Below are 18868 nucleotides of genomic sequence, written 5' to 3'. Positions count from 1 at the left end.
TATCCTGCCGGGCGCGGTGGCTCTCACCTGTAATCTAGCACCATAGGAGGCCAAGGCAGGTGGATCACCTGAGGTCGGGAGTTGGAGACCAGCCTGGCCAACATGGAGAAACCCCATCTCTACTAAAAATACAAAATTAGCCGGATGTGGTGGCACATGCCTGTAATCCCAGCTACTCGGCAGACTGAGGCAGGAGAATCACTTGAACCTGGGAGGCGGAGGTTGTCGTGAGCTGAGATGGCATCATTGCACTCCAGCCTGGGCAACAACAAGAGCAAAACTGTTTCAAAAAAAAAAAAAATAGTGTATATTCTCCTACCTAATTCTCCTACCTCCCACCTTCATCATGGCCTGGAGCTCCAGGTTGGAGGGAGGATTCTTAGCCGCCTCTGAGTGTTGCTGCCACAGCACAGCCCACCCCAGCCTTTGGCCCATGTCACAGCTCCACCTCCCTTTCTCTTCCTCACCCCGCTCTGTATCATACATGCGTGTGGGTGGGTGACCTGCCCACAGGTTCAAGCTCTCTCTACCTGCTCCCGTCTCTGCTATCAGGACTCTTGCCAGCGCTCCACCCAATCTCGGGCAGTGCAGTGTGCCCACATGGAGAGGAGGCCATTTGGGCCCCAGAAGTGGAGAATCTCAGGATCTGGGGCACCCAGAGTGTGGTGGAGAAGCAGGGTGCACGGGCTCCATGTTGGTATGTTCCTGTGGACTCTGTACCCTGTGGGGAGGGGTGAGGCTGTGGGTTAGCCAGAGCCCGACCCTCTCAACTCTGGGTTGGGGTGTGCATGTGAGTGCACAAGTGAGGGAGTCTCCTGGTCAGCTGGAATCGTGAAAACGAGAGTTCAGGGAGGGTGGGAGTGGTGGAGCCTCAGCAGAGAAGTTGATGGTCACTGATGCTGAGGAAGTAGATTGGGTGGAGGGAGGAGAATGGCACGTTGAGTGCGCTCCCCACCAGCCTCACTCACACTCGTGGACACTGCGGCCTGTGTCTCGAGGACATGTGTTGAGAATTCAGTCATGGGGAATGGAGGTTCATTGGTTCACATAGTCAGAGGCTCTGTATTCTAACCCCAGCTTTGGGATTTTCCAACTGTGCAACCCTGGGCAGTGGCTTAGCGTCTCTGAGCTTGTCTCCAGATCCAGATCTGTATGATGGGTTTATTAATGCTTCATAAAGTAGGTGTGAGGAGGGGTTGAGGTGCTATTGGGAGACACTTTGTAACTAAAAGGCAACTGTATCACTTGCGTTATTACCAGTGACATGAGACAAAAACTGAAATGTCATTTGTTAAAAACCAGAAATTGCCTGACTTAGGGCCCTCCGGTCTCTCACTGGGTGCCCTGCAGGGGACTGAGAGCCAGGGCAAGACTGAGAACCTGGGGCGGAACTGCAGGGAGGAAGGAGGTGGGACCTGCTTAGCGACCAGGCCTCGGCGGCCCCTTCCCTTTCAATCCCAGGCCCCTGCATGGCAGGGAGAGGACAGTTCCACCATGGCAGGTTCTTTCTAGGCTGGTGTGCAGGGTGGGGGCCTCCAAGGAGCAGAGGCATGGGGAAGGGAGTTGGAGGTGCTGGGCCCAGGAGGAGAGACTCTTGTCTTGTGGGCAGGAAGTGTGAGGTGTTGAGCAGCTAGGGAACCCTGGGGAGGCGGCAGGGAGCAGGAGGGGTGTGTGTTGTGGTGAGGAGGAGCGGAAGTCGGAAGCTCCAGCCGTCACAGCCACATTCACTGGGCAAGCCGACTGTGCAGCCAGGAAGTCCTCTTGGGGACCCCAGGCCAAGCCATCCCTTCTTGGGTCCTTTGGAGGTGAGTTAAGTGGGTCTGCCTAGGGTGGGGCTGGAGGAACCTGCGGGAGCAGGGAATGTGGAGAGTCATATGTGGGTCCTTGTGGCAGGGGCTGGGGCAGGTGGGCAGGGGAGAGGCGAGGGCTCTGGCAGTGCCGTGTGCACCTGCCATGAGCCCGGGCTAGGCTAGGCCCCTTCTTCCCCCTCCTGCTCTCTGTCTCATCCCCCTCCTCCCTCAGCCTGCCCCTCCTCATCTGACTCTTCTCCGATTCCCTGCCCTGGCCCCACTGACCCCTGTTGTTTCCCTTCCCTGGCTCCCGGCAGCGCCCCTGGAGGTCTGCAATAGTGAAGGGTGAAGGAAGTTCCTTGCTAAATCTCTTGTGAGTGTCACGACCCAGTGACTGCTCTGGCTGAGTACCCAGTGGGAGCTTTTGTGGCCAAAGGCCCCAAGTGATCCTCGACCCTAGACTCCGGAAGGAGGGAGTCTGGAAGGCCTGGGTTTGGGGTGGGGGCAGCTCTGGGTGTGGTTGCTGTAGGAGCTCAGAGTCAACTTGGCCATGAGGGGACTCCCAGCTTCATCTTGCCTTCCAGGACCATCCTGGAGAAGCTCGAGGAGAGGTAAGGGGACCCTCCTTACTGGTTTAGCTCTGGCTTAGGCCTGTTGTCCTGATGGGCAATAGGAACCACTGAACTCTCAAAGTGCGCCTGTGTGGGACACTCTAAGGCCCACTGCAATCGTTATTGTCATAGTAAAGGGAGTTGCATGGAAGGAAAGTCCCCTGACACCGCCATTCTCCCTTTATTCCAGGGCCTAAAATCCCACAGTTGAAGTCACTCCTCTGCTAGAATGCAGGGAAGGGTGGCCTGTCATCAGATGATGATAAATACTCCTCTGTTCATCGGACCTTGGCCCAGCTTTAAAAAGTGGGCCCCAGGCAGGCCTGTCTCCCAGCTTCCTAGGACTCTAGAGCATCACATGGCCCCTCCTCCTACAGACAAGGAACCGCCTAGCATGGGGATCGGAACCCGGGCTGCTGAGCTCTTTGTTGGAGAGACCCATAGAAGGGGTGAGGGATGTGGGGTGAGAGGACCCAGGGAGGAGAGGCCCAGCCTGGCGCCAGCCCCCTAGGGGTCTTTGTCCTCCCCACACAGCAGCTGTCCTGGGTCCCCTTTGGCACTTTACCCCTACCCCCATGATCTCTCCCCTGGATCCTCTCTGCCTACCTCAGACCGCCATCCTCTGCTCCCTTCCTGAGCCTCAGCTGGCCTCACCACAGGCCTTCAGTAGCACTGGTTCTCTCTCTCTCTCTCTGTCTCTCTCTCTCTCTCTGTGTGTGTGTGTGTGTGTGTGTGTGTGCAAATTTGCATGATAGTTCTTTCTGTGTGGGCAGGATGTGGGGCCTTCTCTAGTCATTTCTCTCACGGTGCTTCAGGTCCCAGGTTCAGACAGAGCCTCTGTCCTGTAGCTCCAGGCCAGGGAGCTCCACTCATGGTTCCTGCCTGCAGCAACATCTGTAATTCGGCAGCTTCCTGGGCTGCAGAGGGACAGGACAGGTCACCGCCTAAGTCCTTGGACCCGCCAGAAGCCTTCATACTTTTTCCATAGGAGGGAAAACATGTCCAGGGTAAAAGGAGGGAGTGTTTGCTTGCTGAGTCTGGAAGCTCAAAAAGGGAAACAGAGACAGGCACCCTCTGGATGAAGGCTCAGGGCTGACTCCTTGAGGAGGCCGAGAGCTGAGCCTGACCAGGAGGGCTATTTGTTTGTTTTTGTTAATTTTGGCTTCTCTAAATGGACAGCAGAACAACAAAGTTAAACTGAGCAGGACACGGTATTTCCTGAGCACCCACTAAGGGCCAGGCCCAGCACTCAGACCCATTCCAACTTTACAACAAACCTGTGAAGTGTAGCTTTACTGGGTCTTAGTTCCTTATTTTACAGATAAGGAACCAGGTGGAGTTTTTCACCCAGAGTCACATGGCTTGTCAGCTGTAGAGTTAGGATGGGATTCTGCTCTGCATTCTTCACTGTGACCCTGAAATGGGCAAAGGAGGGTGGTGAGTGCTGCGCACCCAAGGCCATCACCTTCCTACTCAGGGCAGGCTCATACCCCAGCCTCTGTGCCCGATCTCCCAGTTCTTCAGCCAGAGCACTGAGGTGCAATGGTTCCGAGGGGAGGGTGCAATGGTTCAGAGGGTGCAATTGCAAGGCTGCAATGCCAGGCTGAGGGTGAAAAACAAACTCACTGTTAGAAAGCACAACCCGGGTGCCAGGTGTCAGCTGGGTTCCTTCCTGCCCCCTAGGGTCAAAAAGAAATTGCCATGAAGCCAGGGGGTGGGGCTGGTGGGAGGGACTCTGTCTTCTAGTCCCTCAGCCACTACTTTCTGTGTCCTTCAACTCCCACAAGAGGGACATAAGGCTTAGCCCCTGCAGTATTCTCCATGAGAAACATACACCGCCTCCCCACCGTGGTGAAGATTCCTTGAAATGCAGTCAGCTGTGCTCAAGAAGAGTGGCTAGTGGGCGGCAGAGTGGAGCCGTGCTCTCTCTTTCCCACCTGGGCTCCCTCCCTGCTCCCTCCCCTCTGAACCCTCCTTAAACTTTCAGAGCCACCTCAGTGCTCAGAAAAGATGAAGGACCACTTTAATGTAGAGGTAACAGAACTCAACTGATGGGGCAGATGGCAATTCTTTTGCTGCAGATTCCTTTCCTCCTGCTTTCGTTCTGGTTAGGATAACAGACAGGAAATTTTAAAAGAGATTTTACTAAACCCCAGGGGTGGAAAAACACAAGTAAACCAAGAAAATTTTAGACGCGTAAGACCTGGGCTCTGCTGCCTAGTTCCGGGCCTGCCTCTGCCTAGGGGGTGCCATCCTACCTTGGGGATCAAAGGCTAGTTCCATCCTCCACCCTTCTGAGGTCAGACCGCTCTCACCTGGGTGACCAGTAGGACTGCCTTTATGGCCTTAGGAAGTGACTTCACCTTTTAGGTCATCCTACCTTTCCATTCAGGCAAGAGCAATTAAAAAAAAAAAAAAAAAAAAAAAAGGAAGACATCTTTTAAACATACAGTTGCACAGTGCCCTCTCCACAAGTGGAGAACACAAATGAGACGATTGAATGGGTCTTCCTTTGTGTTCAGGCTGCTGCCTGGGAGCCAAGACCCATAGGACATTTTGGCTGCTGACCTGGTAGGGACCTACCACTTGGGGACCGCTACCCTTGGAGCACTGGGCTTCCTGGAGAGGGGAGGAAGAGGTGATTGGTCATGGGCAGACTGGCCCCCATGAGGAAGTCTTCATGTTATAGTGATGCTAATTCTCTTCAAGCCTCCGTCTCGCCAGTCCTCTGGCCTGGTTGTTGTGGAGGGAGAGTTCTGAGGATCCATCCCATCAGTGTGTCTCTCCATTTGTCTGTCCATTCATCTAGCCAACCTCTCTCTTATTTTCACAAATGTTCTACAGTGCCGACTTTCAGCCAAGGAGGTGCTGCACAGGAGTTTGAGTGACTCTAGTGAATTCAGGAATGTCCAAGAGAATGGATCAGAGGGCAGGAGGAGAGAGTGATGCTTAAGAGAGCTGTAACCTGGGTTCATGCCCCAGCTCAAGTCACAGGCGGGTCTGAATCTCTCACGTCAACGCTAACCTTTAAGTTTCTAATCCACTTGAACTAAACCTCTCAAGTCAATGCAGATCTTTAAATTTCGAATCCAGTTGAACTAAAGTACGCCCCCAGAGCTTTGTGGGTGGGAGTGGTTTAACAAATCGGTCACATAAAGTGACTAAGCCATTCAACATTTTTGTACTGAGACACAGTGGTGAACAGGAAACACAAAGAACCTGCCATCTTGGCACTTACCTTCTAGGCAAACTAGAACCATGCGGGTAAACACACTGGGAACTACACACCGGGATAAATGCTCAGAAAGTAAAAGTGAGGGGTGGAGTGTAGTCACATTGAGTTTAATTCGTTTAAAAAGTCATAGCCAGCCACGTGCTGTGGCTCACACCTGTAATTCCAGCACTTTGGGAAGCCAAGGCAGGTGACCTCAGGTGGATCACCTGAGGTCAGGAGTTTGAGACCAGCCTGGTCAATATGGTGAAACCTCGTCTCTACTAAAAATACAAAACTTAGCCAGGCATGTTGGCAGGTGCCTGTAGTCCCAGCTACTTGGGAGACTGAGACAGGAGAATCGCTTGAACCCAGGAGTCAGAGGTTGCAGTGAGCCAAGATCATGCCACTGTACTCTAGCCTGGGTGACAGAGCAAGATACCGTCTAAAAAAAAAAAGTCATAGCCAGTCAAACTACATGCCTTGTCCCCATCGAATACCTGATCTGTCTCCACCCTTCTTGTCACCATTGCCTTGGGCTCCCCTCCACGGACCAGTTCCTCACCTCCCACCCCTCCCAGGCTCCTCAGGTGCTGCAGGTCCCAGAGATCTGCTTTCTTCTCTTTGCTCGGAAAGCTGCTGCAGCCTCTGGTATTTATTGTTTTCCTTTGAAAAAACCCAGCAAGGAACACTGGGTTTTTTCTGGGAAGGCAAGTCCAATCCTCATTTACATCTAGCATCAGCATTAACGTGTACCTAGAGGGCTGCTTTATGTACATATACATATCTATTTGCAAGTGCATATGTGCAAAGAGAGACAATTTTTCATCTTATGAAAAATTCAGGATGCCCTTTCCAGCAGGCCCAGTCCCGCATTCCCACTCCCATTCCCATATTGGCATGGGAACGTTTCTTGCCAAGTGAGTTGACTAATGATGAGAGAAAGTGAGTTGGTTTTATCTGGGCAAAATGCTCTGATGCCCACAGGGCCATGAGGCTGGCACTCATTCAGGTACAATGTGTGGAGTTGGGTAAATGAGAACAGGAGAAGGGATCAGGGGTGGTGCATGGCAGGAGAGCTATTTGGGTCCAAAGACCAGGCCTTTGCAGAGACCCGGAGGCTGGTTTTGGGGTATGGGAAGGGAGGCAGTTGGGTAGAGCTAGGGATGTCCCATGTTCTGGTACCTGTAAACCAGGTGCTTCTCCGCAGCTTTTCCCACTATCCCTAAATCAACATGTCTTCCTAGTCATTTCTTGTACCCCATGGGCTGGTTTCTTGAGGCTGCGGTGGGATGTGGTGGGGTGAGTCACCTCCATGCTCACACTCGGTTGCTCTCCACCAGGCAGGTCTGGGGAGGGAGATTTGGGGTCCAGGGTGTTTTCCTTAGTACAGACAATAGATCCGGAGGTTCCTCATCCCTTCTGCCTTGGAAATAGAACTGCCTCAGGCCTCTTGCCCAGAGAGCACTGAGGGTGGACAAGGGCAGCTGCATGGGGAGCAGATAGTGGTATCGACTTAAGGAGTAAACCGTGCAAATCCTCTGCCTGTTACCTGGAGGTGGTGATGTGAGGTGGAGAGGCAGAACCTAGAATGATGAGTGAAGGCTGGATCCATAGGAGAATGAAAGGCAAGACTGTTAGTGGAAAGGGGTCCCAATCCAGACCCCAAGGGAGGGTTCTTGGATCTTGTGCAAGAAAGAATTCAAGGTGAATCCATAAAATGAGGGCAAGTTTATTAGGAAAGTAAAGGAATGAAAGAATGGTTACTCCATAGGCAGAGCAGGAGCTTGGGCTGCTGAATCAAGGATACCCGTATCTTGAGCCGACCTCTTATCTCATCCTGTGACTTAGAATGCCTAGCCTACTGGGAATGCAGCCCAGTAGGTCTCAGCCTTATTTTACCCAGCCCCTATTCAAGATGGAGCTGCTCTGGTTCAAACACCTGTGACAAGATCAAATCCAGTCCATTTGATTCAGAGCATCATGTACAAGATTAAACATAAGAAAGGGCCCCTCCTCTTGGGAAGTCAGCCTGTTGGGGAGGCTGCCATAACTAATGGGTGGAAGGGCCCTGAAGGCCAGTCAGGCGCCATTCCGGGTGGGCTGAAACATCAGAATCCTGAGGCCTTCATCCAGCAAGTCTAGATTCTTGTTATTCTAAAACAGGAATGCAGGGGTTGGGTCAGAGGGAGGGGTAAAAACCCAGAAAGAGATTCCTTTTGGAGACACTCTAAGAAAAAGGATACTTTCAAGGTGAATAAGACACTGAAATGCATACTGGTCCTCCTTCCTTCTCTCAGGTGCCCTCCAGAAAGAAGGCATGGGGCAAAGCGATGTTTTCTAGGTGACCTTGAATAACAGCTGGACCCCTTGACCTTGTGAGAGAGCGCTGAGGGTTACCGTTTACTGAGTGTCTAACGGTGGGCCAAGCCTGGGCTGAAGGCCGGGCGAACCACCTCCATTAACCTTAGCTCCCCTCTGCAGTGGGGCTCCTAGATGCTAAGGAACTTTCCGGGCTCATCCACTCAACTGTAGGTGGCAGGACGGGGGTTTGAGCTGCGGTCCATGTGGCTATTGATTCAGCTCATATTCTCTAGTGCTGGGCAGGGAGGGGCCGACCCCCATGGGATTTGTTATGTGTGCTGGTTGGGGCCCTGCATGCCAGTCAAACTCCTGTCCTACAGCCTGCCTGTGGCAGGACCTCGGTGTGAGGTCTGGAGCCCTGGACGAGGACACCTGGGTTCACTCTGTTCATACTGGAGCAGGGACAGGGCAAAGAGAGCTGCAGACCGGAAGGTGGATGGTCTGGGGTCGGAGTCCGGCCCCTGTCACCAACTGTGGGTCATTAAGCCAGACTCAGGCTAAGGCTTCCTCATCTGTTAAACAGGGACACGCAGGGGACTGCTCCTCTTTCAGGTGTGAGGTTGGGGGAGTGGTGGGTGGGGACAGGCTTGGTTAACTGTGTGTGGAAGGGGCTGTTGTTCTTGGGGATCTGGAAGTCACACATGGTTCTAAATTGGGAGCATGCATGTGTTTGCTAATAGTCTTGTTCCCCCAAAATATTCCAATACAGCTCACAAGCACACACACAAGGCTTCAAGATAGAAATCTGTGAGTGAAGAAAGTGAGGCAAAGGGAAAATAAGAAAAGACAGCTGTTGGGTGCAGTGGCTCACACCTACCACTTTGGGAGGCCAAGGTGGGCAGATCACTTGAGGTCAGGAGTTCGAGACCAGCCTGGCTAGCATGGTGAAACCCCATCTCTACTAGAAATACAAAAAAAAAAAAAAAAAAATTAGCAGGGCATGGTGGTGGACACCTGTAATTCTGGCTACTCGGGAGGCTGAGGCAGGAAAATCGCTTGAACCTAGGAGGCAGAGGTTGCAGTGAGCCGAGATCATGCTGCTATACTCTAGCCTGGGTGACAGAGCGAGACTCTGTCTCAAAAAAAAAAAAAAAAAAAAAAAAAAAAGACAGCTGAGTCAGGGTTCTTACGATGTGCCATAAGGACCTGTGTACTTGACCCTGCACTTCCACTGTGTGGAGAGCCAGCACGACGAGACAAACAAGTTACAAGCTTACAGTGTGCTTTGGATCAAAACAAGCCAGCTATTCTGAGGAAGCAGGGTTGCTCTGAGAGCCATGCAAGCGGTGGGCTGCATGCAGGGAATGGAGATGCAATGCATGTTTCTAGAAAACACACTCCGAGGTTCCTGGGCTCATCTGATAAGGGCCCATCCAGAGAGTTAGTGCAGCCCGTGCAGACAGCAGCTCTGGGCAGATGTGAGGCAACTCCAGGCTGCCACGGCTGCCACATCCCAGCCTCTTCCTCCCTAGAAGGCAGGGATCTGCTCTCCATGCAGCAGGTGGTCTGCTGGGTGGTGGGCAGCAGGACCGAAGCATCCTCCCTTCGTGAGGGCTTGGGCTGAGTTGAGCAGAGAGCCCCTTGCTGCGTCCACCTGGGCCAAATTCCAAGCTGTCAATAGCTTACAAGGACCAAGAAGCAGCCTGTGAACCAGCCTCGTGAACAGGGTAGGCCCCAAGGATAGGAGCCTTGGAAAGTGGAAGTAAGGCAGGCTGTGGCCTTCCTTTCGTGGGTGCCTGCTTCTTCCGTGAGTCTGCTGCATTCTCTACCTCCAGTCTGTGTCTGTTTGGCTCCCACATGCTTTGGTTTACAGCTTTGGTTTACAGCGTGTAAACCAAAGCATGTGGGTTGCAGCTGCTTCCTTGATACCTAAAAGCATTTCTGCCTTCTGTTCCTGCTGCCAACCACCTCGGTCTCCATGCTCTCCAATCTAAATGCCCAAGAGAAGGATCTGATTTGGCCAGTTTGTTCTTTTCAGCTAAGCCGCATGGGCTACCTTCAGCCAACAGATGGGTGTCTTTGGGGCAGGTGCTGCCCTGGTGCAAGTTTAGAGATTGTGGGGTCAGATAGAATACGTGGTACACTCCTTCCTCCCGGCAGGGCTGTGGCGGGCAGTGTCCCTTAGCAGAGGGCATAGATGGGGAAGACACTCCAAACACATCTAACACACTACATATGTGCCTCCAGAGGCTGACAGCCCTTCCCTAACCTGCACTTGCTTTGGGCATTTCCAGGGTAGATATGGATTCCCAGTTACCCCAGCGGCCGGTGCTCCCCCTAGTCCACACAGTGAGACTGTGAAAGCAGATACTCCGGGGGACTCCTGCACAGCTTTTGCTCTATGGATGATGGGTGACCACAGACTCTCTGGTCAACCCCAGCCCGTGGAAATTCTCAACCCGTTCTTGGGAGACAGCCTGGAGCCCCACCCAGGAGAGCGCCCAAGGGAAACGTGCAGCCATGAGGATCCACCGGAGCCTTGCGAGGGGCAAACCTGGGCCACTGATGCTCCTGAACCTACCAGACAAAATGCTCCTCCCTGGGGCTCCAGTATGGAGCTCACACACCTGGGGAGCTGGGTCCATCAGGACCGGCCGGAGCCCTGCGAGGAGCAAACCTGGGCCACTGACCCTCCTGAATCTACCAGACAAGATGCTCCTCCCTGGGGCTCTGGTGTGGAGCTCACACACCTGGGGAGCTGCTCTGCCCAGGGGGAGCACAGGCAGAGCACAGCATCACCAGGGTCACCTGCGAACAGCCATCTACTGGGGACCCCACAGCAGGACCGGAGCACGTCCACACAGGTAGTGTTCTGGGCAGGCATCCTGCAGGCCCAGATGTGTGTCCTAGACCTGGAGGAGGAGCTGGAGAAGACGGAAGGGCTCAAGGCTGGGCTGAAATGCTGTCTCCCCACGCCCCCTGTGGACCTCCCTGGGGTCACGGGCCTGCACTCCAGCCCACCTGAGGATGAAGACTCAGGGGAAGATAGCAGCGAGCCTGAGGGGGAGGGCCAGGCATGTCTGAGAGAGGGAACCCCAGACTCTTCCCCACAGTGGGTAGCCGAGGAGGAGAGCATGTTCTTCAGCAACCCGCTCTTCCTGGGGAGTCCTTTCTCAGAGAACAGTGCTTCTGGAGAGTGCTTTTTCTGGGGGGCTTCAGACTCCCATGCAAGTGTGAGGACTGGACCTGAGAGCCCAGCAACTCTGGAGACTCACCTCCCAGAAGATACGGTGCTGTGGGAACTGGAAAGTGAGCCGGATGTGGGGGACAGTGCTGCTACCAGTGGGCATCGTACCCCTCCATTCCCTGTGCCTGTCTATAAACCACACTCCATCTGCTGGGCCTCAGTGGCTGCCGCTGAGGGGGCTCCTGCAGCACCTCCTGGTCAGGGGGAGAGTGAGGTAAGCCCAGTCTTGGGAGCCAACCGGGGCTGTGCTGGGAACACAGAAGGGAGGGTCTTCTTCGGGGGTCACCAGGCCCAGGACATTCTTTTCTGATGTGAAGAGATTTTGGGATAACCTGCATCAGTATAGAGCAGGGTAATAGAGCAGAAAATCAGGACCAGTGTTTTCGTCAGAATGATAAGACATTTTATCAATGCCATGATGTCAGCTGATGTCAGCTGATAATTAAATCCACAAATGTCTCCATCTCACCAGCTCCAAGGGGCTATGCTTAGATACGTTTGGAGAACAAACAGCTCCTCTAATTGCAGCATGTTCCAGGCCATTCTGATTCTTCCCCTCCCACCTCCAAGACATTCCCAACTGTTAACAGGGCAGCGCTCAGCCTGCAAGGGTGACCTCTGCCCCTAGCAGAGAGATGCCTATTTCAAAAGTCCTGTCCTCTCTCTTCTTGACAGATTTCAGCATGTTGTTACTTTTAGCTCACCGTCTGTCATTCTTCCCACGTCCAGTGTCAATAGATCAGGCCCATATGACAATGGCAGAGATTCTTAATATCAACTAAGGATGGGGACATGCTCTGTGAGACAATAGGGAGCACAGTTTTCCCAGGGAAGCCTCTCTTTAAGAGATAAGGAGACTCAATATGGTAGAGTGTGGCTGTAATTTTCTAATCTCTCAATTCCCTGAGAACAATGAAGAGCTATTACCCAGAGCAACTCTATTAGCCAGGGCAACTCTGTCACTGGAGCCCCAAGATCAGAGGAGCTCCTGGGTACTGATGGGAGTCCCCTCCACATGGGCCAAGGCCCCCAATGTAGGGCAGTTAGAGCTGTGCCTGTGGAGGTCCATTTTCTCAGGACTTTCCTTTTTCTTTTTTTTTTGAGACAGAGTCTTGCTATGTTGCTCAGGCTGGAGTGCATTGGTGCCATCTCGGCTGACCCTCCACCTCCCAGGTTCAAGCGATTCTCCTGCCTCAGGCTCCCAAGTAGCTAGGATTATAGGTGTGTGCCACCACATTCAGCTAATTTTTATATTTTTAGTAGAGATAGGGTTTCACCATATTCACCAGGCTGGTCTCGAACTCCTGACCTCAGGTGATCCACCGGCCTGGGCCTCCCAGAGTGCTGGGATTACAGTCCTGAGCCACTGCGCCTGCCATGGACTTTCTTGCTCTGAGCACTAACTTCTCAGAGGGAAGCCTGGGAGCGCTATAAGTTGGAGATTGGCTTATGTCTGGGAAGGCAGAGCCCACCCAGCCCACTGCCTGGGGCTATCACCCTCCCTAAAACACAGCCCCTTCTTGGGCTGGCACTACCTGAGGCAGGGCCATCTGGGCAGACTGTGAAGGGAGGCCTCATGGGATTTGAGGAAGGCCTTGGGAGCAATTTTCCTCTAGTCACCTCTTCTCTTCTTCTCTCCTCTGTTTCTCTCTAGACTTCTCAGGGAGATAGGCTTGGTCCTGCTCCATCTGCAGCACCGTGTGTGGACGAAGCATTGACCTGGGAATCAGGATGTATCGGATCTGATCTTGGCCCTGCTGCACATCCTATGCAATCTTGGGCAAGTCACTTCCCCTTTCTGGGCCTCACTTTCTCCATCTTTGGAGGAGGAATATGAGCCCATTCAGTTCCAGGGCCTAGCACCGACAATCCTAGCATGTGGGGCTTCTCACATCCAGGACTCGCCTTCTGAACTGAGGCTCCAGCCTGGGTGGGAGGATTACGGTGGGGCTTCTGCCTACTCATGGCATCCTTCCCCTCCCCTCTTTTCCCCATCATCTCCCTACCTGGCCTCTCCCCCATCCACCTCTCTGTGCCTCCAGGGCTCATGGGAATGTCTCTGCCTCTCTCAACAGGCCTCTCCCAGCCCTGAGGGCTGGCAGGGAGGAGGTCCTTTTTGGCCCCAGGTGACTCTTAACTCCCAGGACAGAGGTGAGCCCTAATAAGGGGGTTTGGGAAATTGGGTCCTGGGAGGCTTTGGAATTTGCAGTGGGGACAAAGATCATTCTTGGATCCATGGTTGCCATTAATGGGTCCCATTGTATTGTGTTTAAGCCAGACAGACTTGGGGTTAAATCCTGCCTCTTTAGAAAGTAAATGAAGGAAATGTACAAAAGGCCCAGCATTTCTTACCTCTGGGTCTTAGTGGTTTAGCAAAGGTCCTGAGCCCTTAGTTGCCTGGAGGCTGGAGTCCTGGGAGCCCACTGTCTGCTGCCTCTGCAAGTGGGAGAGGTCACTGCCTGCGGGAGGGACAGGGCATGCTGCCAGGCTCCAGGGGAGGAGCCCCAGGGAGGGAGCCTCTGGAGGTGGTGACCAGGCTGTTCTCCTGCCTCCTGCCCTGTGCCCGCCTCACTTCACATTCTTCCTCAGATGAGACGGAGGCTGGGCACCTCCGGGAATCTGTTCCCACCTTGGCCCCCAGCCCCTGGAGGAGCCCAGCTTCTTCTCCAGAGCCTAGCAGCCCAGAATCTGAGAGCAGAGGCCCTGGTCCCAGGCCCAGCCCTGCATCGTCCCAGGAGGGCAGCCCACAGCTTCAACACCACAGCTCAGGCATTTTGCCCAAGTGGACACTAGACACTTCACATTCTTCACTCTTGGAGACGGATGGGGAAGAGCCAAGGTCCTTGAAGACAGAGGAGGCAGGGGAGGCCCCAAACCCAGGCGAGGACGTAAAGAGTGAAGGAATAGCCAGGCCTGCAGAGACTGGAGACATCCAACCTGACATTCACCTGACTTCGGCAGAACAGTAAGTCTCAGACTAACTGGCTGTCATGCTCCTAATGATGGATACATTTAAGAATATCCTAGTCTGGACAGAGCGTGAGAAACGCACATTGGAATTAAGCATACTCACATTTATTAAGCAAGGATTATATGAGTGGGCACCAGGAAAGAGCTTTGAGGAAGGTTCAGAAGCATCAGAAACCGTAAGGTTCAGAAGCATCAGAAACAAAACAGCAGATAGTTACACACATGGAGGCGAGATCTGAGTGTGCTGGGGCAGGGCTTTCAAAGAAGCATCCACAGTTGGAGACCAGGAGAGGAGGAAGGGGAGGAAGTGTCCAGGGAATCTGAGCAAGGGCGTGTGCCTGCCCAGAAAAATGGGAGTCATGCTGGCAGGCCAGGGAAGTACAAGGTCAGAGCTTGTGATGTGGGGATTATGGACAGCTGTGAATTTGAGGCGGTATCTGGGAGGCATTCACCAAAGAACCTAGGCCTGGGGCACTGGCTCAGATCTCATCAAGTGGAGGTTTGATGGGGACCAAGGGAATGGATCCTGGGGCCCAACATAGGATTGTGTAACCCCAGAACTGTGACCAGAGGTAGGAATAGGCCAACTGGGAAACCATCCTAGATGTCTACTTGTCCCAGAATGCTGCCTCAAGACTGTCAACCCCTGGGATCTCTACACTGAAAAAGGGGTTTTGTTCTCTAATTGGCTGAATGTGAGTCATATTAATGGCACTAGCAGGAGCCAGCAGTGGTTCATGTCATGGACATAATGGTGCAGTCCATGCAGGTTAGTTGTTGCAAGGGTGCCCTGAGCTCAGGGCCTTCAATGGTGGGGCCTCAAGGAGCTGGACCCAGTGCCTCAGGGAAGAGACAGAGCCATAGCCAGACTGAATTAGCCTGGCCTGGGACCAGGAGAACCCCAAGAGGAAGGTATTCTTGCAAGGTCTCCAGGTCCGGGGCCCTGTGCTTCCTCAGGTAAAGCACAGCCATGTTCCGAGTTTCTCTTACCTCAGGCGGCAGGTGTGTCCCTGTGAGGACCCCAGCGTTGTTTTCTCCAATGCAAGGCACTTGGGATTGTCTCCCTCACCTGTCCCACGGTCCTCCTATACCTCCTTGTCTCTTCCCCACCTCCCAGCTCTGGCTCTAGCCTCCACTCCTAGATCTGGAGCCAAGAAAGCTGACAGGATGGGCTGAGAACAGGAAGCTAGGTGGGCTCTAGTAATGGCAGCAGCTGGGGTAGTTCAGGAGGTGGTCCTCAGCCTCTCCCTTCCCCCACCTAGCAGCCTGGATGACTAGGAGACTGGGTGGTGACCTATGATCCAGTGTGAACAGGCCCAGGTGACCCCCAGCAGACTCAGAACCTCCGAGGCTGGCACTAAGACTCTCAGATGTCACTCAGTCCAATCTTTACCTGACTCTTCCGCTTCCCCCACAACGTCACAATCAGGTGTGGGGTATTCTAGTTATGTAAACATTCATTATCCAAGTGACACAGTGAGGAAGTTGAACTGGTAAGCAGGAATTATCATAATATGAAAATGTTCCCTGATAAACAGATGCATAACATTAGGCTTCACTTAAGCACCCTCTCCACCTAACACAGACGGGTCTGTTGGTGACTTCTCACTGCCTCTTGAGGCTCATAAACACTCCACAATGCAGGAGAAGCACAACAGAAGCTAACAGAAAAGTGTAATTACAAATCTTGTCAAAAAACCTATGATTTCCTGAGGTCTATGAAAGTGACGCTGAAAGACCTCACAAATCACAGGGAAAGCCACTGACAAATGAGGAGCCAAAACAGACTGTCCAGTGAACAACGGAAGAGGCGGAAATAAAAATGAAGAACCAATAGTCACATCTAAAGAGAATTACTTGAATAATCCACTGACAGAGCCCTAAAATATGCTTTTAAAAATGACCTAGTCAATTAGCATTCTTACTAAAATAATACTTAGATGAGGGAGCACTTTGAAAAAAAGTATGCAAATATAAATTATCATAAAATTATACACTTTATTTATTTATTTATTTATTTATTTATTTATTTATTTATTTATTTCTGGGACAGAGTTTTGCTCTTGCTGCCCAGGCTGAAGTTCAATGGTGCAATCTTGGCTTGCTGCAACCTCTGCACTGAACCTCTGTTCAAGCGACTCTCCTGCCTCAGCCTCCTGAGTAGCTAGGATTACAGGCGTGTGCTACCATGCCTGGCTAATTTTTGTACTTTTAGTAGAGAGGGGGTTTCACCATGTTGGCCAGGCTGGTCTTGAACTCTTGATCAGACTGGTCTTGAACTCTCAAATCCACTTGCCTCAGCCTCTGAAAGCGCTGGGATTACAGGCTCGAGCTGCCGTGCCCGACCCCACTTTATTATTTTATTTTATTTTTTTAACTTGAATTTTCTTTTCTTTCTTTTTTATAACTTTTATTTCCCTAGGTTATTGGGGAACAGTTAGTGTTTGGTTACATGAGTAAGTTCTTTAATGGTGATTTGTGAGGTTTGGATGCACCCATCACGAGAGCAGTGTACACTGCACCCTATTTGTAGTCTTTTATCCCTCACCCGCTTCCGGCTGTTTCCCCCAGTCCCCAAAGTCCATTGTGTCATTCTTATGCTTTTGCATCCTCATAGGTTAGCTCCCACTTATAAGTGAGAACACATGATGTTTGGGTTTCCATTCCTGAGTTACTTCACTTAGAATAATAGTCTCTAATCTCATCCAGGTTTCTGTGAATGCCATTCATTCATTCCTTTTTATGACTGAGTAGTATTCAATAATATATATATATGTATATATTCAATCTATATATGTATATTCAATCATATATGATTCAATTATATATAATTGTAGATATGTAATTGTGGGTGTGTATATACACACACACACACACACACACACACCACAGTTTCTTTATCCACTCGTTGATTGATGGGCATTTTGGTTGGTTGCACGATTTTGCTATTGTGAATTGTGCTGCTATAAACATGTGTGTGCAAGTATCTTTTTCTTATAATGACTTATTTTCCTCTGGGTAGATACCCAGTAGTGGGATTGCTGGATCAAATGGTAATTCTACTTTTGGTTCTTGAAGGAATCTCCACAATGTTTTCCGTAGTGGTTGTATGAGTTTATATTCCCACCATCAGTGTAGAAGTGTTTCCTATTGACCTCATCCATGCCAACATCTATTTTTTGATTTTTTGATTATGGACATTCTAGCAGGAGTAAGGTGGTATTGCATTGTAGTTTTGATTTGCATTTCCCTGATCATTAGTGATGCTGAGCATTTTTTCATATATTTATTGGCCATTTGTATATCTTTTTGAGAATTGTCTATTCATGTCCTTAGCCCATTTCTTGATGGGACTGTTTGTTTTTTTCTTGTTGATTTGTTTGAGTTCATTGTAGATTCTGGATATTAGTCCTTTGTCAGATATATAGATTGTGAAGATTTTTTCCCACTCTGTGGGTTTTCTGTTTACTCTACTGACTGTTCCTTTTATCGTGCAAAAACTCTTCAGTTTAATTAGGTCCTGGCAATTTATCTTTGTTTTTATTGCATTTGCTTTTGGTTCTTGATCATGAAATCCTTACCTAAGCCAATGTCTAGAAGGGTTTTTCCAACGTTATCTTCTAGAATTTTTATAGTTCCAGGTCTTAGATGTAAGTCATTAATACATCTTGAGTTGATTTTTGTATAAGGTGAGAGATGAGGATCCAGTGTCATTCTCCTTCTTGTGGCTAGTTAATTACCCAACACCGTTTGTTGAAAAAGTGTGTCCTTCTTGTGACTAGCCAATTATCCCAATACCATTTTTTGAAAAGTGTGTCCTTTCCCCACTTTATGTTTTTGTTTACTTTGTTGAAGGTCAGTTGGCTGTAAATTGTACACTTTAAATGGGTGAATTGGATGGTATGTGAATTATATTTCAAAATAGCTGTTTTTATCATTATTATTTTTTGAGACAGGATCTCACTCTGTTGCCCAGCCTGGAGTGTGAGGTACAATCATGAATCACTGAATCCTCAGCCTCCCAGGCTCAAGTGATCTTTCCATTTTAGCCTCCCAAGTAAGTGGGACCACAGGTGTGTACCACTACGCCCAGCTAATTTTTACTTATTTTTATTTTTGGTGGAGATGTGGCCTCGCCCTGCTGCCCAGGTAGACCACAAGGCTGGTCTCCAACTCTTGAGCTCAAGCAATCCTCCCACCTCAGCCTCCCAGAGTCCTGGGATTATAGGGATGAGCCACTGCACCCAGCCTGTTACTGTTTTTAACGGGCTTTATGATCTTACTGTGAAAATCAAGCATGAATACAAGATGTCTTATCCAGCCAGAAAACTTGTGCTGGGAAAATTAAATTTTAGGCATTGTGTTTAATATAAGATTTAAATAAACTTATTTGTATAATGTCTAGTATCATTTACCAAGATAAAGCTCCAAATAAACCTTTTCATTATTTGTTATGAAAGTATGTTCTCATTTTAGTTAGATTTACTTACTTCTATTTTGGGTTGGGTGAACTTTAATTTTTGGCATGAAGAACCCTCCTTTTTCAGAGGCTGGAACATCTCTGGCTACCAAGCCTATGAACCTCTGCACAGGGCAGCCTAGTTTCCAGACGCATACAAATGATGATTCTTTGGTTTCTGGCAGTGATTGACATTCTGTCACCATCACCCAAGGACCCTGTAATGGGAGTGGGGTTAACCCTCCCATTAACCCTGACCCAGCCGTGTTAGGTAGC

The 18868-nt window shown here is 50.8% G+C and overlaps 1 protein-coding gene across 2 annotated transcripts in view; it reads left to right on the top strand.

The window, feature by feature from the left end:
• The first annotated feature begins 484 nt into the window (after positions 1-484).
• Positions 485-18868, top strand: part of LOC105471777 (pleckstrin and Sec7 domain containing 4) — a 30443-nt gene continuing 12059 nt past the window's right edge. The window contains exons 1-5 of one of the 2 annotated variants that reach the window (XM_071077050.1): positions 485-697; positions 10211-11377; positions 12818-12943; positions 13239-13314; positions 13753-14128. In XM_071077050.1, coding sequence (XP_070933151.1) covers positions 692-697; positions 10211-11377; positions 12818-12943; positions 13239-13314; positions 13753-14128 — 1751 coding nt within the window. In that variant the 5' untranslated portion in view covers positions 485-691. Of the gene's footprint in view, positions 698-10210; positions 11378-12817; positions 13315-13752; positions 14129-18868 lie in introns of those variants that run through there. The other variant, XM_071077049.1, reaches the window with a different exon arrangement.

Source organism: Macaca nemestrina, chromosome 13, assembly GCF_043159975.1.
Source record: "Macaca nemestrina isolate mMacNem1 chromosome 13, mMacNem.hap1, whole genome shotgun sequence".
Lineage (NCBI taxonomy): Eukaryota > Metazoa > Chordata > Mammalia > Primates > Cercopithecidae > Macaca > Macaca nemestrina.
Note: the sequence above shows the minus strand (reverse complement) of the source record. Positions and strands in the feature narration are given on the sequence as shown.